Source organism: Crinia signifera, chromosome 11 (genome assembly GCF_055691185.1).
Source record: "Crinia signifera chromosome 11, ASM5569118v1, whole genome shotgun sequence".
NCBI classification, from domain to species: domain Eukaryota; kingdom Metazoa; phylum Chordata; class Amphibia; order Anura; family Myobatrachidae; genus Crinia; species Crinia signifera.
Window position 1 is genome coordinate 17713436 of NC_139227.1, and position 24464 is coordinate 17737899.

Below are 24464 nucleotides of genomic sequence, written 5' to 3' on the forward strand. Positions count from 1 at the left end.
GCATTGATTGACACCACACGCGGTGGAGGGGACGTACGGCGGCCGGCTGTTTTAGCAGCCTAGTGGGAACAGTAACACATTATGGCACACATCAGAACTGGCTGCACAAAAGCAGCCCACAAGGCCATTGGCCCATTTGGCATTTGCCAGAAGTGCCAGATGGCCACTACTCTACCCAAGTTTTAGGTACACTGGAAATCGGGTTGACAACCCATGCTTTACCTTAAGCTTTATGATTGTTACTTACTGAGTCATCTCGTATTCAAATTTATTGCATATTCTGTAACTAAATCATTTGAACAATCCGCAAAGGTTACGGTAAAACAAAGGTTGTCAACCTGATTTCCAGTGTACTTTGGAGGAAGTTGTTTGCATAAAAATTTAAGAAAGTTAACAAAAGTAGTGTATACAGTAGTGTGTAACTTACCAGTGTACATTAGAATTCTTACTGGATTTTAGTTGAGCTGTTTCTCAATTGCAGCTTTCTGATGACATATTTACTGGTCATGCACCGAAGCTGCAATATGTATGTATGTGCTATGATGTTGCTGCAGCAACAGTAAGCTACAGTCTGATTGACTGGAAGCATGTTGCCTGCATTTCTGTGGTGTGTCAAACCAGTGACTGCATATTCGAACACTGCTTCACTAGCCTTGCACGAAAGTTGTGCGCGGGTGTCCAATTGCCCATGCAATGGTCAGTATGATCCAATGCTGCATCTTTGGGCGCAGGCAGTGCATCTAAAATGTTGGTGTCCTTTTGACAAAAGACATTCCTGGTGCTATTGAAAACACTGAACTCTTGAATGCAATTGTCAATCGCTAGAAAAGGATCCAATCTTGTGTATATGCTAAACTGTACATATTGCAAGATACAGATTTGTCCACCTACACTGTTGCTCAAGTTGTGGCAAATAGCTCTTCTCAGTGTGCCATGTCCCAGGTGATTCGGCCACACCAAGCATCTTTCTTGCCCAAATTGTGCATCTTATCTGCATATATAAAACTGGATGCAGTTAACAATTGGACAATAAAATCCCAATGCTAACAATATTAGGTCAAAATGCTGACATCTCCAAGTATTAAGGTTAGGGTTGGGTTAGGCTGTGGGAGAAGGGGGAAGATTAGTCTACTGGAAGGGTACACTTTGCCATGGAATACTCTACCTACCAAAAATTGCCATTTTTTTAACTGGTATCCCAGAATTTTGATGGTTAGCATTCTGACCATTGCAATTCTGTAACCAAACCAACAAAACAGGGAGCAACAAAACAAATGTATGGTTTAAAAATGCTACAGTAGGACTGAGGACACAACTTCACACTAATGGGTTGGCAGCAAAAGTACAGTATATGCACAATTTTTAAAATGTTGTGTTTACAAAATACACATTCACTATTATGCAACAATATACAATGTTAGGAGTGATTTCCTGCAAGATACACTGCAGATATTAGCGCAGTACTTACTCTGCATGAGTAATTTGTTTTCCTATAAATATAGTGTTTTCCTGCTAAGCAAATTACCTGTCAATGTATTAATGTGTTTTTAGGAAGTGGAACAGTATGGAAGTGGTAGGTTATAATGTGAATCTTGATTGCCAACTGCGGCACCTGTCCAATCACATGTGACTAGATTGTTCATTGGATAAACGAAATGGTCGCACTAAATTGGCCTTTATAGAGTATCAACATTTCACTTAGAAAGAAGCTTTAGGGTTAGTTTGCATGGTACATTTTGGTAAGAATGGATTTTAGATGCCTTTCTTCTATTGTTATACTGTAACCAGTTCACATACAGTACAGTAGATGTGCCGATCAATAGAACTGCTGCAAAATTAGCATTTTTGTCCCATCTTTTCTATGACCATCAAGATTTGCTTAGATAATTGAATAATGTTTGGCGTGGGGCCCAGCATTTATTTGTGATAAAGAACACAAAACCCCATCTGTAAGGATAACATAATGTTTCATTCTGTAGAATTTCTTCCTACATTTGAATCGAGCATTGATGAAAAGTCCGCTGCTAGCAGCTGTTAAGAGACAATTTAATTCCAGCTGTGATAATTCACCGTGGCAGACATAGGCTGTTATATGTTGATACAACAACCTCTCTGATTTGCATTTTTATCAAAAGGAACAAATGTTTTCAACGTTTACATACAGATGGCATTTACTATGTTTAAATTTATTTTTATATAGCGTTTTTTTATTATCTAGGAATGATAAATCATTTATTATCTATATGCCCTAATAGTTACATTACTCTTCGCTGTGCATTGCTTACATAAATAGTTTTTGTTGCTAGAATTCTCTAGATTGAAAGCGATGATTTGTCGATTTGCATTTTATACTTTCCTTTTCACAAGATCATATTGATTATATTGAATACTTTTATATTGCGTTTATGATCTTTATCAATACATTCTTTCTTTGTACAGAAACAGCAGTGGACTGAAGAATGCTTTAAGGTACTCCTTATTTTTTATCTTTTCTTATTTTCCTATTAAATATTTCTGTTATCAGATAATTAAATTGTATTATACATTTATGAGCATACAGTATTTGCAAAATACTGTATATAATACAATTAGAATTATTTAGGAGCACATTCACAAAACATTACACTTTGTATTTGTATTTTGACTAAGATTATAAGAATGAGTTGAATAACCTTTTAGAGTTACCCTTGGGCATATGTAAATACAGAGTAACCATCCTGCTAGGGTTTTGCTACTGAATCACTATCCATGTTGACCATGTGCATGAGTTACCATATTGGACAAGATGATTGAGTGGTTGCCCTAGTTCCACTTGCTTTTTTGTATGAATCCTATTGCATGGGTAGACAAGCATCGCATTGTAGAAAAAAGGTAATATTCGTGCAATCGAAGACATTAAAATTAACATTGCTTCGATAGATGATGAAATTTGATCAAAGTTTATTGCGTACTATTCTGTATTAATCTCTATGATAATATATCGTGCTATTGAGGGCACTACTCAGAAGAGAATATATGTTTAAGTTTACCTAACTCAGCATACCGCATTCCAAATCCAATTTAAGATGAGGGCAAATTTACGTAATTGGATAATTGATTATTGTCCATATCAACCATATATTTATAGTAAATAAAAATCTTAAAGTCAAAAGTCATCAAATATTCACTTTATCAAAATTAAGGTAAGTCGATCGTTGATGAGGGATAATGATGATTAACAATATACGATGATAGACAAATCAAGGTTATGATTTAGTTAAATACAAATATAGCTGTCACCCAGTTGCCTGCCATTGGCTTAAAGTGTTTGCCTAAATAAATGTGCAATGTACAGTAATTATATAACTATCTAACTACCACTCTTCAGCAGAGTAACTTTACTAGTTTTTCATATTTACTATGAAGTGTGATCTTGCCTATCAATATAATCTTTGGATTTTGCCCACTGCTACCGTATATTCGTAGCAGCCGAAGGCATTGCAAACATTTCCATATATATGTTATCACTTCATTCTGAAGACCTCAAATATTTATTGAAATAATATTTCAAGGGTTTAATTACAGTGATAATGAAAACAAGTTAAAATGGCACATAAAAAGTGTTTACCCGTATTGTTAATGTGATATGTTAGATTTCATTAAGCAGTAATGGTGTAGTAAATGAGTCACAAATTACCGTTGCATCTGTTAAAAGACCACATTAGTGCCAAATAACTGCAAATGCAGCCATTGGCTTATGCTCATTAGCCAATAGCTTCTGATCATGGTCAATCTATCCACGGTGGATGAGAGTTTAAATTTCTGTAGTGTGAAAAATTACAGTTTTTTTCCCCCTAAACAACGGGCAAAAAAATTTGAAACCCTCGCTGCGCTCTCTCCGGCATAAATTGTGCTTTGCATCAAAAGTGATTATTTGAGCTTCAACAGTCTATTCAAATAGCATCTTCCTATAGATGCAAAGCTCATCACTCCTGACCTGTAATGACAGCTGACAGGTTGTATATGAAAGCAAAGGGTTCTCTGCTTTTTCGAAGTATACTGTACTTCCTTCATGTGCGGTTATTAATTTCTATCATGATTAACAGTTTGAAGAATGACAATGTACCGCCGCTAATGAGCTCTTACCCCAGAATGTATCCCTTTATTTCCCATTAACTTGCATGCATAACAGTGTCTCGCATAATGTAAATTACACAATGACTGTATTCTAAGTATATTTCGGTATTATTTATAGGCTTGTAATCAGGGCCATATTTATCATTAGTGATGCCCTAGATCATTTTGCCCCCCACTTATTTATGGCAAAATGTTCAGTGAGCCCCATCTGATTGCATCTCATAATCACATGGAATGGAGGTGATTGTTATAAATATATAATAATAATAAAAAAGTCTAATTGCCCAAAATTTGTAACAAAATAGGAATTTATAAATGCCATACAACTAGTTCAAAATCTGTTTCCTAAAAGTATTTTTTTGAATGGCCTGATACTTCCTATGTCAGAAAATTACATATAACACCCCACTACCCCACCACCTTAGTGTGCTGCATATATTGCACACATGATACAGCACCGTTTTTACAAGAAAACATATACTGTATGGTAATGTATATAAAGATCTGTCAGTGTTCTATCCCCTTGGACAGAATACAAAAACACACAGCTCACTTGGGTTTACATAATTAGAAGCCTGCGGAGGGTATGAGTCTTAGTGTAAGAAATAGAAAAAAAATCAATTTATAAACATAAAAAAAATGCCCACAGCATCTTAGCTGCTGTTTACTTTATCATAACATATCCAATGTTTAACCACTGCTACCTGCACGCGTGGTATTCTTAGCACCATCTCTGCTGAATTGCTTACATTGAATAATAACCGCCAATGTTCCATTGCAATAGAAATATAGGCAACAAATGAACATTTTGCATTTTCTTGCTTGCACAAATCACAGTAAACGGCTGTGTTTGGGCAGATTAAACTGCGACGTGGAGAACACAGTTGCCTGAATTTATGGGGCATGAGTATTATATAATATAAGTGTGTTTTCTTTGTTCTAGTGGGGTATCAATAAATAGGCTATTTGATATGCACTAGGTCTAATGTATGTGTTGCTCAAACAAACAAAGACAGATGCTGCTAATTAAGTACACATTAAAACACTGTTAATACTGATACACTACTACAGCCTTATGATAATTACACTTCTTTCATCAGATCTGTTTGTGCAGAGCTTTCACAGTTCAAGCAACAGACTCATTTTATAAATAACAGACAGGTTTTGAAGAATTATTTTAATTTCCCAATGTACTATTTTCCATTCAATTAACTATCTCAATTAAATTGTACATCAAAATCTATATATTATTGCTAGGCCTTTATTCCATTAACACCACATTTTTATTTCTTCTTTTACTGAATAACTGTCCTCCTTTAGCAATAAATTATCCGTTTGTTAGTGGAAATCTATAGAAGTCAACAGAAGAGACCATTTTAAAAGGGATGAAAGTCCCAAGCTGTGTAATAATAGTTATCACAATTGGTCAAGGGACTCTGTCACTTGGCAAAAAGCATTAGGCAGTGAGTTGCTTCGGTTAGCATCATAACCAGAGTTGGATGTAAGCTATTTATATACAGTACCAGGGCTTAAAGTGGTCATGCAGAGGTGGGGGAACTCATTTCTCTATGGCCCCTAATGACCCACCCTCCCCTACCCCCATTAGGCAGAGACAGGGCCAGTGGTAGGGTTTTTGGAATCCCCCTGCAAACTAGAAGGCTATTCTGTGGGAATTACTGTGCAGGGCCAATATGAAGGTAAAAATGTTCCACCTCACCCTTAGAGTTGGTGGAACCGAGTTCCACCCAGTTCCCCCTCACTTTAACCCCTGTACAGTACTACACAAATTTGGCTTGGTGAACATGCTTTTGTGCCTCCTGACCATCTGGATCATTTAAATTGATCCTGCAGAAGTTATTGTGGTGATCTTCAAATAGCTAGTTGCTACATCACTAGTCCCTCAACATTTGAAGTGTTCGATTTGGCACATGTCCATGACTCCCAAATAATATGTGGGTGGTTGTGTGTGTACTGGGGTAGGAGGGGGGTTACAAGCATTATTGTATGTGGCTATAATGTTAGGTGATGTGTGTAATGCTTTTGAAGTACTAGCCCCCTAAAAACCTGCAAAGATTTATTTAAATGTAAATCTAACTTTTTGAGAACTGGGACAGATGGCCTATCTACAGGACTGTTCCATTAAAAGCATGATCAATAGAAAGGCATTCTAGCTGAATCTTGAAATTAGCAAAGCATTCTCCATTGCTTGTAATGTGTCTAAAGGTATTTTGAATAAATTGACTCGGTGAAAAAATTGACTTATGGTGTAAAGAAATCTTTTATGTAGCCTCTAAAAATCACCTACAAACAGTAATACGATTCGTTTTAGATTTGTAATTACAGCCATGGTGCTAAATTATTTCAACATTAATGTTACCATCGATTCTAATAAGCCTGTCCATTTCTTGTTTGACAGACGTTTCACACACCGAGTCTTGGTGATGAAGAATTTGAGATTCCTCCCATAACTCCACCTCCAGAAAATGACCCGGGACTTGGCATGACAGATGTTCTTCTCCCATTCCAAGTTATGGGTGAAGCACTGGCAGCCCAGGTCAATGAATTTACACCTCAGTTCCCACCTCAAAGTCTGGACCTTCCATCTATTACTATATCTCGGAATAATCTAGTAGACCAGGAAGGAATGTTGCACAGCAATGGGTTGACAATGGTGAGCTTAAAATTAATCTATTGCTTGTATAGTAATTGCAAATCTTAAATGGATAACCGATATTTGTTTTGATCAGTTCGACACAATGGGATCGAATTAGTATGTATCTGGTACTTTGTTGTAAATATGTAGAAAAAGTTCTCTGTCACTCTTATCTTTGCAGACTGTAACTAGAATAAGCATGTTGACAAAAGCTTGCTTATTTTTCATTTAACGATCTCACAATTTATGAAAGGATGGAAAGCCAGAGGAAATTGAAGGTTCCCCAATTTGCCTTTGAATTATGTTTTATATTTGTCAGACATAACACTTCATGTATAAAATGCAGGATGCCAATGAAAGAGGTAGCTACTGTACGTTTCAATTATGGGGAAAATATGGCAACAAGTTAGATTCTCCTTTTTTATAGACTGTGCTAGAGAAATGATCGCTGATAGATAATTTTTAATTTTTTTGCCACTTATTGAATTAATATCTTGAATGAATGATACATCTCACCCATAATTTTGCCCATTAATATTTATACAATACGTTACCCCCTAATATTTTGTGGAATATCAAATAGTGTCACATCCCACTAAAGATTGTATACGTGCAATACAAATGCATACCCCGTAAAATATGGGTACAAATGTAGAAGAACGGTCTTTGTATGGCCACTCTGAATGCCCACTGGATAGATAACAGGAGTCTGTTGGTGGGCTTAAGAGTTTGTGATGGCTCATTCTGTTTACTGGTCACCACATGGCACCGGATGTATAAATTGATTCTGATCCCTGGGAATCCATTCAGCACACATATTACTAACATGATAACATGTATGTGCATAGTGATGCCCCGTGCACTACATATTTGGCACTGCCGCTGTTTACTGTGGCAAACATCCCAAGATTTGGAAGTTGGCAGTTGGGTGGAGCTGGTGCAACTGATTGTATAAAAATGGGTGTGGCCATGCCCATTTTTAAAAAAAACAACACTTTTATTGCCTGGAGCATCCGAGGCACCTCATAAATTAGGAGGATGGAACAGGCCACCTCAACATATTGGGAACGTTTAGCAGTCAATACAGCACTACCATGAAATCAACAAAAGTAATTTTAGAAATTGTGTTTAGCTTTAATACTGCTGCAACGGCGCTGTAGAATATTCAAAACTAAAACAGAAAAGGAAATACTACTATATTACAATATTGTACTTTATTGGCCACAAATTGACCAAAATGTTTTTCATACATGTATTAATGTTACCATGGCAGATTTAGTACTTTCCAGGGGTGCGGTGTTCTCCCTGGTAATGAAGTTTCCCATTCAGTTTAATAAAAAGCCTCAGTCTGTATTCCCGTGGAGAGTTTAGAAATGAAATGAATAATAACTATAATCACTGCAAGAAAGCAACAGGATCTAATAATGGTTGAATGCTAAATTTGTAATTAAAAACTAGAACCATTAATTAATTTAATGTTCTGCATTAAGTCAAATGTTTGGGAAGGGATGTGATTTGTGATTGCTAAATGTTACTACCCTTAAGTTATGGCTTTTGTTGTGTGATACCTGGTGTGCCGCTGGTTACAGTGTTTCCTCTCAGTGGGGTACATGGGTAAATGTATGCACAGTCCACTACAAAATGAGAGTGTTGGTTGGAGAAGTCTGTCTGGCCAGTGTAAGAGCATGAAACATCTTAAGTGTATCAGGATAAATCAAAGGTTTAAATGACAAAATTCATAAAGAGAAGTGGATCAGGAATCACTTACATAATCTTCTTCACTTTCAACTTTCTGCACAGGAAAGTATAGAATTTAATAAGTACTGGTACCAGCATGTGTATAAAGGCGTATAATATGGAATACATTGAAGCAAGAAAGTGTTGGAAGCTTTTGTACTTTTAAAGATTTCCCCCCCACACACATTGCTAGCTAGTAAGTTAACTGGTCTTGGGACTTACAGTATTCTGGTTCAATCACTCGGACGCGAATTCGCAACGGGGAACCGATGTTTTGCGCATACGCAGCTGCATTTCTGCCCATGTGTATTTTCTGGGTACGTGCAAACTCGACGAGGGGATGAATTGTATGCAGCACTTCAGGAAACTCTGCGGAGTCACTCCCCCCTTCACCTCTGCCACAGAAGAGAGCACACGTCTGCTACCCAGCTCCGCTGCCGCATCCCAAACAGTGCCAGCCAGCTAACCCACTCAAAACTCCAAGTCCTGCTGCAGGATGGATGATATGCCAGCCACACTGACTGCTCCTACTCTGTCTGGGGACACAAGCTGCGCACCGCAGTACAGAGGTATTCTTGGGGGTCGTGGGGTGGGGGAAAGTTGTAGTATGTCCTTACAACTTATCTTATGTCTGTGCCATTGCAACTTGTGTGTGTCTCGGGGTGCCTTTACAATTTGTGTGTGTGTACCCTTACATTTTATCTGTGTAAGTGTGCCCAAACATTTTGTGTGTGAGTGTGTCAGCATGCCCATACCTTTTTTGTGTGTGTCCGTATACACCTTGTACAAGATTTCAGTCATTTTTATTTTTGTGGGGTGATTTAGTTTGTCTGGCTCCTATAATTTTGTCCTGGCTTAGATTTTACAAAAATTAGTCAAACCCTGATGTAAAACATCTGTTCTCAAGCTTTGCAAGTGAATCCGGTGTGCGAATGGGTGGTGCGGGGTTTGGGTCATTCGCAAGGGTGCGTGCACGCATCTGCGCAAATGAACCAGAGCAGATTATGCTTCCCATACCTATGCTAATTGATTGGACTTCCATCAAATTGAAGTACTGTTCCTAGCCAAAATGCACACATGGACAGTGGCCTAGCATTAGCCCCAGATCCCATGGTGGCTTGGGGATGCCAGCACTCATGCTTTCTTTTACCTATAATGAGCAGCAGTGCCATCTACTGCCAGGTGAGCCATACAGAGCCTTCTGGTGGCCATTGTTTATGCAAATTACATGCAGTCTAGCTGTCTGCATGGAAAAATATCCCTCCAAGAATGCTGCATCTTCTGCCATGGAACATTTGGCAACGAGCATGGTACCCAGACAATGAAACACCTGACAGGGAGCAGATAATATAAAAGTAATCACAATCCTTAATGTAAGGTATCATTTGTAAAAGGCATTATTGTCAGGACCGAGTCCGGCACCCCCACACAGTCAGGATTCCGACAGTCATTTACCCGACATCGGGATCCCGACAGTCATTTACCCGACATCGGGATCCCGACAGTCATTTACCCGATGTCTGGATCCCGACTGTCATTTACCCGATGTCGGGATCCCGACTGTCATTTACCCGATGTCTGGATCCCGACTGTCATTTACCCGATGTCGGGATCCCGACTGTCAAAACTCCGACAGATGGTTGCCCGATGGCCACGACCCCCATAGAGGGAGAATAGAATAGGTGGCGAACGTAGCGAGCCACCGTGCCCGCAAGGGGCTTTGTTGCGCTCACCATGATGTCTGAGTCCGGACAGTCGGGCTAATGACTTTCGGGATCCCGACTGTCGCTACCCTATACCACATCCGTGTGTGGAGCTTCAAATAATGTCTGGGGCATAAAGTTGTGGCATAATGTGTAATTGGCATAACTTTGTGACATGTGTAATGGGCATTATTGTGGTTTGCATACTGTGTGAGGGCCATTATGGTGTGTGGCATATAGTGTAATGTGCTTATTGATGTGTGGGGTAATGCTCTTTATGACGTGTGGCATAATGTGTCAGGGCTATTAAGGTGTGGGGTGTAATAGCATTAACAATATGTGGCATAATGAGCTTTATGGTATGTGGTGTAATATGTAAGGGTCATTATGGTGTTGGGCATAATGTGTTATGTACCTTATGGTCTGCAGCCCCAGTAAGTAAGGTGACTCTCCCACATTCATCTGCATTCTGCCCATTTCCTTTTTAACTAAGGAGAGTGATTATAGAATCATTGAAAAACCAGGGACATTGCAATAGAAATTATGTTCTATAGTCCCGTTAAGCTACCCACAGACCCAGGTATTGCAGGCATTTCCCCATCTTGGAGGTGAGGCTTGATGACTTTTCAGTCCAGACCCACCACACAAAGGCCCTTATTCTGGTTGGTGCGGTAATGTCCGCGTGCGGTCGGTCCACCGATGTTTAGTGTCTGCGCATGTGCAGAGGCGTCTCTGCGCATGTGCGAACTGGACTCGCGCCCAAAATCCGCATGAAATGTGTACACTACGAACAGGGGGTGGTGAGGGGCGTGAAGGGCTGTTTGGCCGCATTAACATATGCATACGCCCCGCGTTTCATGGGCGTTCCCATGAAAACGCTGGGCGTACGTATGGTAATGCGGCCGTGACGCACGTGTAGGGGGCGGACATATGACATTGCCGCATGTCAGCTGCCCGCCCAGATCCCTGCTTTTGCACTGAGAAATGCCCGTGTGGTCTGAGGTTGCGGGAGCTGCCTGACCACTCGGTCCTACATTCGATGGTCTGCGACCATCGAATGATGGGGGAGGTTCCCTGAGATGGAGGAGGTGTATTCATGAGAAATACACTTGCGGTCTGTGCGGACAGCTTCTTACCGCATTCGGACAGAGTGAGCGATCCGTATGAAAGGCGGGGTTTAGGACGCATGGTCCTGGCCGCATATTCGGCTCCGTCCGCGCAGACCAGAATAAGGCCCAAAGTGACGTGCTGCATCTGCTCTCTGGGATTTTTCCTGAAAGAAGCAATAGAAAGTAGTTAAGTATGGTGATGCAGTAGGAAGCATTCTTACAAGCAGATGCCTCCTGCTTCAATAGTGATCTGAACTGGTTTCTAGGACGCAGCATCTGATCTCGTTCCCATTGTCAGAGTGGGTTATGGTATCTATTGTGCTGGTCAAGCTACCATCACAGAGACAAGGACATCTCATCCTGCAATGGAGATACCTATACTCTTCCCACCCCCAAACAGCAGCAACATGCTCCCATTTTCTGTCTCTACCCCACTGGCAATCTGCTGACATCTTGCTTCCAATGCAGCAGGACCAGTCTGCGTGCACACAGAATCGGTCATGTACTAAATGCTGACTTATAATTGGTACTTTGCGCATGATAGTGCAGGTGTAGACAAATCTGAATGACCCCAGAAAGATATTGCAGGTGCACACCTGAAGTACTAAATATAGCTAATCACAACAATTATAATAAACTCTACAATTTAATATTGAGGAAAAATTAGAGATGAGCAGGTTCGGATTTACCCGGATTTTCTTATTTGCTATCGGCTGTCACATGTTTTGACTCCAAATCATGTGACAGCCGATAGCCAATAAGATCCTGTTTTGACTTCCGGGTAAATCCGAACCTGCACATCTCTAGGAACAATTAGGCACTTAAGAAATGTGGTGCTAGGCATCATCATTATTCTCTCTGTTAATTAACAGAGTTTATTAGAAGTATATATAGCAATGATTTGGGTGTACACCTGCAAGTTCTCTTCTTTCTGAGTGGAACTACCAGTCTAAGTATTGTAGTACCTCTCATATTTGGGATTAGGGTGTGTGGTCTAGGCCACAAGAACAGAAGAGAGCACTTCAATTTATCAATCCTTAGCCCAATGTATAGCATTTTCATGGAAATTTCCTTTCATTAACCTGTTTACCGCTGCCAATAAGGTTGGCATTATGATATACAATCAGTTAGCAGTTGTAAATCAAAAACATTAAAATGAAGTCTAGCCAAACATACCTACAGTATATTTAAATGTTTGAATTGATTTAATCGTTGTTAGAAATGCATTAGCATGTGCAAATAAACTGTAGACTTCAATTATAGTAACAATTTTCACCATCAGTAGACCTTTTCACCTTCTGTGAATTCATAAACAAGTTGGACTCCATTCCTTATGGCTTTTCCAAGACATCTTTTGAAAACATTGTTCTGCTTTACCTACCAGAACCGAGAGACATCAATACACAGAACTGAGTCTTGTTATTGTGTACAGACTAATGTACGCAACTAATCATTCTTGCACTTCACCTTTCTCCTGCATCAGAATATGGAGCGTGGAAAGAACAAAAGGCAGCAGTGAATTAATTTAACACCTGCCTGTGTTAATTTGCCAATTTATTATCTAGATTGCTTGGCCTTTCAGTTTGTTACACAGTTCATTAAAATCTCCCAAATCAATATTTTGATAGCTCTTAATAAGATGTCTATCTGTTTTTACTACAAGGGCAAATATTTATCAATAGGCCAGCAATGAATCATTAAATTAGTTATTGGGTAAATTGTTTTACCTATAATGTGAAAAAAAAAAAAAGGTTTTAGGAAACAATACTCATAGGTGGCAATCAGTGACTGGAATTTATTTCACAGTATATATATTAATATACTATTGTAGTAAGGTTTACTTTCCCTTACAAATAATTTCCTGTATCTTCCGATGTATTTAATTTATTTAAAGAATTTAACTTTAATTCTTGTGTTGTGTATAGCCAAACATTGCGGGTGCAAATGAAGTCCCCCATATGAAAGAGACTGCGGCCTAGTTGCCATAGTTGCCTACCCTCCTGCATTTTGCAGGAGACTACCTGAAATAGCAGCAATCTTCCTCTCTCCCTCATTAGTCTAGCAATCTCCCTCATTTCACCTAGCCCACATTATATAGCTGTTACATTTTTGGGAAAAAAAGGAATGAGATGCTTATAGTCCACTAACAATACTTTTGGTTATTCTCTAAGGGTGGGTACAAGCACAATTTGCCATACAGGAACAACAAATCATGCATATTGTCTGATGTATGCTCATTTATATGTCCCCATGGGTTGCATGCAACATCTTATGGTTGGCAGTGCTGCATGGCCAACTGTCCGTATCGCATGCAGTGCCATGCAATTAATAAAGGATGGAACAGTGATTATTCCTTCCTGGTGGGCAACAGCAATCTGGCATGGTCCTGGGTAAAAATGAAAACCAGAGCATGAAACTTTACAAGCAACCTAACAATATACAAAAAAACATCAGATAATGAAGGCGTATTTTATTTATTTATTAACAGTTTCTTATATAGCGTATACATATATAGTATAGTTGAACATTCACATCAGTCCCTGCCCCAGTGGAGCTTGCAATCTATATTCCCTACCACATGTACACGCACACACAATCATTTTAGGGTTAATTTTTTTGGGAGCCAATTAACCTACAGTGTATTTTTGGAATGTGGGAGGAAACCGGAGTACCCGGGGGAAACCCATGCAAACACAGGGAAAATTCACAAACTCGGCACAGTTGGGGCCATGGTGGGAATTGAACCCATGATCTCAGCACTGAGGTGTAAGGAGGGACTGAAGCAAACTAGTATGCACTATGGAACCCTTGTGGAATGTCCTAAATAAAAGATAATTACACATTGTATAGCTACTGTGCAGCAGTTTATATTTACCACATTGATGTATGCACAAATGTGGACATTTTCATTAAAGATTTCAAATCTTTGATGATAAAGGCTAATTAAACTAAGGATATCCTTCACATTTGGTTTTATATGTGTTAACATACGTTTATGCAGAACCCATCAATTATAAATGTTTTATAAATATATCAAGGCTTATTAAGTAGTATCCAATGTATAATTCTCTTGTTTTCCTTTTAAGAAATAACACAAGATTTTCAAGTGATAAAGAAAACAAATGCAGTACAGTAGTTTTATAAGTAATGTTGTATATCATTTGTTCTGTGGTCTACTTGACACATTCACCTATAAAGTTGAATGCGCGATTGCCAGAGGTACGGTTAAAAATAGGTTATGTCAAAGTTCTTCAATGCTTCCCTCAGGGTTTGTGTTGGCCAGATAAATAATAATATTTGTGCGCTGCCCTCATATATTTCCCAGTGGAAGACTGTTAAAAATGAACGGTGACTTCTCTTATTGCTTCATAGACATCTTGAGAGCCATAAAGTGAAGCAAAGATGCTTGTTATCTTAATAACTATAAGTTTTGGTACAACCAGAAATTGATTATGTTACAAAAGGCCTATTTTTTCTTCAATAACAAACAGCATCTTGAACGATCTTGCTGTTTTTACAGTATATTGTGTATTTGCTCATAATGCCTTTTAAAGAAGCACAACTATTTCTCAACTGACATCTACTTTTTAATAGGGGTAGGAAAGATCATGTAGAGTAGCTGTAACAGTGTTTTATGGTATATGGTTATATTAGATCAGAGATAAACCATAGGGATGTTTATACAGTATAAACAAACATTCAGTTAAGCATAACAAAATATGCCAGTGTTATGCAAATAAAGCTTCTGCTCCTCTTCTACTCCGCAATTGTGGAGTCTGTACTGTGCTCCTCAATACTGGTCTGGTATGGCTCCCCCAGCGAGATAGACAAATGCAGACTCCAAAAGGTAGTCAGAACTGCAGAGAAGATAATTGCGACAGACCTTCCTTCTGTCCAGAGCAAAAAAGCGGGCAACGAAGATAGTCAAGGACCAACTACATCCTGGTCATGGCTTGTTTAACCTGCTCCCATCAGGCAGATGCTACAGGCTATTCCCATTAGGTCCACCAGAAGCCTAAAAAGTTTCCTCAAGCGGTTCACCTGTTGACACATGAACTCATCACTGTCTAGTCGCGCCATAACCCTTTGCAAATAATCTGTGTCTCCTTTGAATAATTATTTGACTGTACATGTTCCCCCACCTGTTTATATTGTTTATTGTTTATACTGTATGCTGTGTACTTGTTACCCACCTGGCTGCTGCACAGCAAACCGAAAACAATTTCCTAGTATACGCAAGTATACCTGGCCAATAAAGCTGATTCTGATTCTGATTCCGATAAAGTGTATAATAGCTTTATCTGATAATCAAAAATACTTTGATTAGCAAGGTTCTTAAATGCTGTTAAAAATTTACATTTTGAGGTTAAGGCCTAATCGCACCTGCCACAGAAGGTGTCTGAAATTCAAAAGTCATCATCACAAATCTGCATGCTACATCTGAAGATGCTCCTACGATCACTATCGCCACCATACTGTAGGTCACATCATTGGCCATCTAAAGCTACTCAGAATTGCCACTCACCCCTGCTGCATAGGCAAGTGCATCTCAATCAGAAGAAAGAGAATGCGTTCATGGTATACTAAGCCCAGTGTCAGTCACCAACCCTCCCTGCCTTCATATGGCTACAGCATGTCAATCCTACTGCAGTATGCGGCAATTCACAAAACATTGGAGATGTGCATAAATATAACACTGATTTACAATCCCAGTATAACACTGACATGGAGGCATAGCATCCAAAAGCCTCACATGCTTCTCCTTCATGTTAGTGGCTGGCACTCAATGTGGGTTATTAAAAAACATTTGATGCAACTGTTTATGGCACCTCCTAACTGGTTTATAATGAGCAACTGGTGCCATCACCCATGGGGCAAGGTTGTATGGTAGGTTACAGATACTACCGCTACGGCACCCTACCAACCTATTGTAACTTGTGGAGTTCCTGGAGATGCACTATGTCCTTAATATGCAACCTGTGGCCCCCTTATTGCTCCAGCTCTGCTCTTGAGGTGATTGCTTTGTGTCATGACATGTGCTGAGGTAAGGAGTTGAGGAACCAATGTGCACATTGACCCGACCACATCACTGCCCCTTAGCTATTGGCCCTCTAGGTTATCTTCATAGTAACCCTTGCCCTGTTTGTGAAGATATTTGATATAGATTTGTATTCTTAAATGTAAACAATGGATGCTAATATTTACTGCTCCCACTACATTTTGTGCTCCCACTACATTTTCATCTGCTGCACGCTTAAGGAGTAAAAATTTTCCAGGCACAATCTCATTCATTACAATTTAGGGTTACATGACTAACTTCTCCAGCAACCCACACTATAGTTTGTGTGCCTAGATGTGTATAATGTAAATACATAATGCATTTGATCTATTGATTTGACATATGGTGAATTTAAATCCGCACCTTGAAGTCTTTGTCACTTTCCTCAAACCAAAGCAATATCCACATGAACTACACAAGGTTTCTCCACACAAAATTGGAAGAAGACAAGCCGAGAGAAGCAATATCACATGCTATCTCATCCCCAGGTAAAAGATGTACCTGTTCCCAGCCATCCATAAAAAATGTGACTAGAGAATTTAGTTTTCGCTTGTCTGATATATCCATATATAAAGGAGAAGATTATAGTGGTAGACACATCGCACACACACAAGTCCATGTTGGAGGTTACTGTTATTTTCTGCAAATCTCTTTTCATAGAGTGTAAAACATAAAGCTATTAGGGTCAGTCATAATGTAGAAAGTATGGGTGCAATATTTCTCTGCAAACACATGATTTCTACGAAAATCATTTTTCATTTTTCCCTCAACGTTCTAAAAAGGAGACAAACAGATGCCATCTTGTGAAAATCTATCAAATTAAATTACACTGAAGTATTTGCAGAGAATTATGAATGTTGGAGGTAGAACCGAAAATGAAACTGCTAATAAAATATTTGTATTTCATGGGAGAAATGTAATATCTGCACATTATTAATTTAACAATGATTTTGGGTTACGGTGGTGTGGAATTAATAATATATTTATGAGATTTAGTTCTTTGAATAAATCAAGGCTGGTTAAGGAGAACAGGGCAGATGTCAGACAATAGATTGTGGGCATTAATTACTTAATTCTGTATCTATTTTTTGCCATGTTTCGTATTTGGCCAAGATCTCTACATTTAATTTCTCGTTGCTCGTGTCATTAAACATGAAAAGGAAGTGCCATCAAATGTTTCTATCTTTTGCCTATTTATTTATTAATGTAATCCTTTTAGATGTCCAATAGATTTCAGTTGTATACTGTATACGTACATCTGTGCTTCCCCATTCTTTGTTTTTTTTACACCTCCAAATAATCTGTCCAGCTTGCTGAGCAGTATTGACATCAGTGCTACATCAATTTCAAAAAGTGGATTATTTTTACAAGACAGCTATTGTGACATATTGGGTCAGTCATAAATGAAAGATATTCATGCAAGCATGCAATACTTGTAATGAAGTCTCACTCTGACCTTCTGTATGATTGATTCGGTAATTTAGTTTTCTCAGGCAGTGCCTGAAATGAAATGGAATCATGTTGAACAAGTTTTGAATACCCACAGTGCACTAGGAGAAAGAAAAATCTGCTGCCCCAGAGGCTTGCAAGTGAACAGCTGAACGATTTATCTATGTGCTATTATAGCCTATGCCAGAATTCAACATTTCTTTTTTCTTTTTCCTTTTTTTTTTTTCTTATTTGGCTTAAGTACTTAATTCTGCAGGTAGCTCTAAATGGGAAAATAAAATACTGTTCAGATTTAAAATGACAGGACAGAAAGTATGTGCAGGGCACTGATAAAATATCTTGAATAGAACTGACCTTTCATGTAGCTGAAAGTTACTTGGGAATTTGTCCTTATAATTACCATATAGATTATTTTTATTTCTTTCCTGCAATGAAACACTTCTCAGAACAGCAGCAGTGATTGAATGGAAATTGAACTTGTTAACATTCTCTTCTGCTTAGTCTGTTGTACGTAAGTGAAGGTTCTCTTTGATGAATTTAGAAATTCTTTTTCTCCTCAGTACACAAAAAAAGACAGTAAAATATATTATTTTGGGACCTTTTATCTTCCACTCTAGAAAGCTAAATAGATTTATTAAACAAGAGAAAACATTTATAATGTCATCTGTGCCGTTTCTATCCTATGAGAAAGAAGTATGGCTCACAAAATGCCCAACGTTGGGTAAATATATTTACATGGGTTGTACAAGAGAATACTGTAGAAAATATTTTCTTAAATCAAACCATTTTGGTGAAATAGATACAAAAAGATGAATCACAATCTGTAAATGTTATGGCATGTTCAAGTTTATTTATCTGAATAGTATGAATGGTATACCAAGTGTATTTGGGTGCATTGATAACACTCGAGATGTAGTCCAAATGTGACAATAACAATGTTAATATTCATAATATTGACACCTCAATGATGTCAACATTGTTAAAAGTTTGTGGATGGAGGTTGGGATTGGGGACAAGAGGGACGGTAAATTATAGGCCAAATATACTTGTCATGATGCTAGAGGACAGCCAGTCTTAACCAGAAGTGCGGACCACATGACAACCAGGACCTGGAAGATGATGCTGCAACCACTGCAGCCACCAGGGGCAGTCAAGTCACTGCAGAGCATCCAGGGACAATATTAAGACATTCTAACATGTTGACATGTCATCAATGTCTACATTTTGTAACCGACCCATCTATTATTGGGTTGGAGCAGCAGATATATTATGATGATATTTATTTACCAGATATGGTGATATGCCCTATTGGAATAGCTGCATATTAAGGGAAGCTAGCCTAGAGGTTTTTGTTATTCTGTCGTATGATGAAAACTAATTAGAAAACTACTCCTGCGTTTGGATAAAGACACTTATGAGGGAGAGATGTGCAACATTGAATTTACATACAAAATTGACACTGGAAACTAGCTTTCACTAACTCAAATATAGGTCCCATCAATGCCTAATGCACATTAAATATTGAAAGCTGCTCAAGCAAACTAGAAATGCCCCATAGGTGGAAAACATATCAAAGCTTCTCAAAAGACAAATTTCTAGGCAGTGTTTGTTCATTTTATGCCAATGATGTCATCGCACAACCTATTCTGATTTTGGCTTATCTGACACAACAAGAACAGTGGAGTTGCTTTAAATAAGCTTCCGAACAGCTGTAGTAAGTACTATATACTAGTAGTAGTATGTTTATTTATAAGGCGCCGCAAAGTGTCTGAAGCGCCGTACATAGCAAACAAAAAACAAATGACAAGGTAACATACAGGGTGTGTTGAAAAATATGTTTTTTTATTCAAAAATGGTCTACATTGAATGCTGAACAATGTTATTGTGGCTCACCATTGGGTATGCTGCTAGCGCTAAGGCTGTTGAGCCTGACCTAGCTGTTGGACTTGAAATGGTTAAACAGAAATAACCTTAAACTGCAGTATACAAAATCAATTATTGTTTCAGGTAGACTGGGAGATTAAACATCATGAATAGTAAGGAATATTCAAATTAATTATGATACCTACTTTTTGTTCTAATTTTTAGGGCATTATGCACTAGTAATTAATGATTCTGTCACCAACATGTTTCTGTAGTTAGGTTCATGGGGAATTTGTCTACCTGTGTAATATTGCTGCTGTGGCATAAACTGAAAAATATCTTATTACAAGAGGGCACTTCCCTAAACTACTGACAGTAGTGATTGTTCAGTCCCGAAGTCCCATTCTTTAATATAGTAACCTATGTATGATCTTGGCTATAATGATGTAAAAGCCTGGAGAGCTTTCCATACCGCTCAACATGTGGGATATGCTTGGAATTTTGACATGGTTGCAACATGCCTTGGCTCTGTCGTAGCCAGAGTGGACACCCCTAAATACCATACAAGTCGTGCTAGGTATTTTCTGCAATGTATATATGAATTACACAATGCATTTGTTGGTAAGCTGCTCAATCAGAGGTGTGTCACTCAGGTGCCAAAAGGGAGGGGTAATTCTGGCTAGGAAAAAAGCATTTTGTATCCCAATTGCACACTGAGTGAGAAATATACACCTATTAATCAGATAATACAGAGATCTTGGTTGCATATATCTGCAGATATAGGGCTAAGCCCCCAGGCCGTACGTCAAGGCGTCTCTGTGTCTTAGGGACCCCCAGTGACACAGAGACGCCTTGACGTACGGCCTGGGGGCTTAACCCTATATCTGCAGATATATGCAACCAAGGTCTCTGTATTATCTGATTATTATGTAGATATTTCTCACTCAGTGTTCAATTGGGATACAAAATGTTTTTTTCGTATATTGGAATTATAAGCAGGAGCTGGCAGCATTCAGTCTTTGCAATAGCTCTATATTGCTCTACTCTCAGGAGCTGTTGCAGCAGTTATTCTGATTGTATCTACTGTGTTACTACTATCACATTATATATTGATTTCCATCTAGCGCTGTTCATACTGAACCAGCTGCTGTGGACTGTGCCATTTTGGTCTATTTTGTTTAATGGTCAGGCAGAAGAGGACTCAGTGCAGTATGATGAGATGGTAATGGTCCTTGCCGGATTAAGCAAAGGTTGACGGAATCATTTTGAAAGGAGTCAAAAATTCACCTTAAGTGATATATTTGAATGTATTTGATTGTTTACCTTAAGTTAAAAACATCTTGGGTCTGTGGTTGAAAATGTTCATGGGCCTATTGTAAGCGGAGGAGCTGTGACCATTTCTGTGTTGGTATGTGAACCATGGGCATAACTCCCAGAGGCAGTGGAGTAGCCGGCCTCTGGGCTCCTAAAGGTGCATCTGCAAATAAAGCAGCACCTGTGTGGTTCACAGCGGGATCCAAATGTGGCCACCGCTTTTTCAATGGAACTTTGCTGCACACTGCCACAGAGTTAAATTGTCCCCGAAGCACTTCTAACACCTGGGATAGGTTACAGGATGGATCCCACCTGATGCAACTTAATCTGCGCTGCAGCAAGCTACAGAGCACCCACTGCCAGTTCTGGGCTGTTAGAAGGGACGCTGAGTCATAGTGCACATCACTGAATCGTGGCCATTGTCACACCTTTTTTAAGAGGGACGGCACCAAATTCCAACTTGCCTCCGGGCAGCTAATGAATAAAAAACTTGCTCTTCTGACGTGGACGTTAACACCTTTACATTCTCTGTGCAAAAGTCTAAAAATTGTATCGGTTTCTGAGGAAAATGGAAATAAACATGTGGTACTTTATTTATATCTGACCGCGTGGCCAACTGGTGGTCATCGTCATGCTGATGTGATAATAGGCCTACGTGTATATGGAGGTATGGAACTGTAGCTCCATCTGTCCTAGTGTTCCTTGTAAAACACATTTTCTTATTGTAGATTGAAGAGTTGACATATTTGGAACTTGGTGCTTTCTATACAATGACATCAGAACTCAGTGTTTCTACATATGTACAGAAATGGATTCTGTAATAATCATTTATGTAATAATTAACAATTTTTAGTTGAATTGTTTTTGGTTTTTTTCCCCACTGAACCATTTCTGTTTGGTCTAACAAAGTAACTCCGAGATCAAAATTTGTAATGAATGTTTTCTTTTTGGTGAGAACATATTTTTGCTGATATACGTACAGTATTCGAAGCTTATACTCCTATTTCTATCCCCTCTTTATGACTTTATATTTAGCTAACATGAGCACATTTTTGTTTTCAATTAATACATTGTTGGGCAATGTTGTCTAATATGTTGCAGATAAAACTGTTATTTCATGGGTCATTAATGTGTTTAATGCGTGGAACATTCTATTAAAACAAGCACTTATTATTTTTATGAAGATGTTTATTACTATGGTTAACAGCCACAGTACAACTACATTTCTTGAAGGCTGTAATCATTAATCTTGTGCGAGGTTGCCTCTTTTGTTTGTGGCTTTCCTTCTGCAGAAGATTTGGATTATCAACAGCAAGCAGCCAAAGGTTTTTGTTGCTTCAAGCTGAGATTGATAGATGTTATGGAAATTACATGCAACACAATTACACACCTTCTGAGATTTACAGCAGTGGTGCTAAATAGGTCTAAAACGGAATCAGAACAAAACCAAGAACAGAAATTGTTTTTAATGGAATTTATAAACACAAATGATATGTAGGTCAGCATTGAGTCCTCTAGACTGTTTTTGAATGTTAATGTATATTATTATTATTTATTATTATGTACACTTAAGTCAGTGTACTATAATATTTTCTGTAATATAATCTAAGGCATTGACTATGCAACATAAATAAGCGTAAATACAATCTAAAAGGAATACATTGCTACTGTTTAAATTTAGTTTTATATTCTATATATTTTATCTCTTTAATATTAATAAATTACAAAACTAGGAATGGCAAACACTTACTGTATGGCTTATACACATGGTGTGATTTGCACTATCTATTTTGACAATTGACCGGTTCTAAAAGTTAAGGTTAAGAATATATATATATAGTGTATAGAAAAGCACATGAGGAAAGATAGGGTCCTGCTTGTGAGATAACATTCTAAAGGGAAAGGGCAGACAGACAATGGTGACACAGATCATCTGCTCTGGTAGGGTTTGCAAAAATAATTGCACTTGACTTACAGAACTGTACTTAAATCACTGAGGAATTTCAAAGGAAAGATCTTTTTTTTTGGTATAGCCAAACAAATCTCAGAATTCCACCGGATGCAGAGCTGTGAGGACTAATAAACATTTATTCAGTAGGGGTGGTTAGGTAATAAATTTCATTGTATGATTTGATGCACCTTCATAATATGAATACAATGTTCAGGTTGTTTAATATCCATAAAGCCAAAGGGAGGTAATGTAGACAACACTTTGAGTTCTTTATTGAGGAAAATTCAATCATACTTTTTTAGAAAAAGTAAGGGATGGTCCATATTCTCGACTGCAAAAATGATTATTATGCATTAATTATAAGCCTCTTTACATTTTTTATTATCAATTAAGACATAAATACCAATCTATAACTGAATAAGGGCGGTATCTAATTACCTTTCCTCCACCAAAAAATTATTTCTGTTCATTATCGTGCTATCCAATTACAGTATAGGGCTCTGAGAGCTGTTTATCGGGTATTATGCTTTGGGTGCTTGAGGCATCCAGAGCGTAATCCCTGGTAAATGCCGCCTATCAGAGCTACTTGGATAGCCCCGGCTGAATCTATCAGCAATGGTAAATTTCTGCAACTAATTGGATACAGACATAAGTCCTAAAGTTCGATTAAATGTGTCATAACACATTCCATTTTAGAATATTGAAGAGTTTTTATACAATTTCTGTGTATTAGAAGTAACGAAGGACATTTTAGCCAAGTGTTGCTAATCAAATGTGTTTCATTATATTGTAATCAGGAAATACTGCCAACTCAGTATAAAAACAGTACCTTTTAGTTTAAATACTGTTTGTTTTTGTGTCGGCACCATGGCTATGAGACGAGATGCCTAAAAGAGTTATAAGGCTGCTTCATGAGCAGCCTTCGTTTTTCACACACAACTTCTTCAGGCTCATTTAGTTATTAATTTTTGTTGACAAAAAAAAAAAAAAAAGTTTCTTTCACAGATGGATTAGATCCACAGATTAGATTGATCAATTGTTAGGGCTTGTTGAAGACTAGATGATTGTTAATTAAATCCTGACATGTAAAACATATGCCCCGTACACATGATTCTGACTAGCCGTCGATTTTGATTTTGACTATAGTCAAAAATGAATCAAAATTGAATGGTTTTCAGCCACATTCAATGCTGATTCGATCCCGTGGCATCAAAATTTAATAGAAAAATAGACTGTGCAGGCAAGACTATATAGTACAGATCTGTACATTATTCAAAATTGAATGCGTTTTACTTGACGGGCAAGTCTATCATGATCGGATAGCAAGGCAATTGCACCATGTGTACACCCTATAGATGTGACCGAGTATATGCTTTCTTTCTTACAGTATATCACTGTATGTTTACTAAATACCAAGAACACTGTACAAATCTAATAGCATAATAGATAGGAATAAGCAGTAGATGCTGTTCTCACAACAGTTATTTCAGAGCATGTTGAGAAAATGGGC

General features: G+C 38.2%; 1 protein-coding gene across 1 annotated transcript in view; it reads left to right on the top strand.

Annotated features, from left to right (window-relative positions):
- Positions 1 to 24464, top strand: part of TOX3 (TOX high mobility group box family member 3) — a 104567-nt gene that overhangs the window by 68599 nt on the left and 11504 nt on the right. The window contains exons 3-4 of the mRNA XM_083165603.1: positions 2440 to 2469; positions 6533 to 6787. Coding sequence (XP_083021729.1) covers positions 2440 to 2469; positions 6533 to 6787 — 285 coding nt within the window. The remainder of the gene's footprint in view (positions 1 to 2439; positions 2470 to 6532; positions 6788 to 24464) is intronic.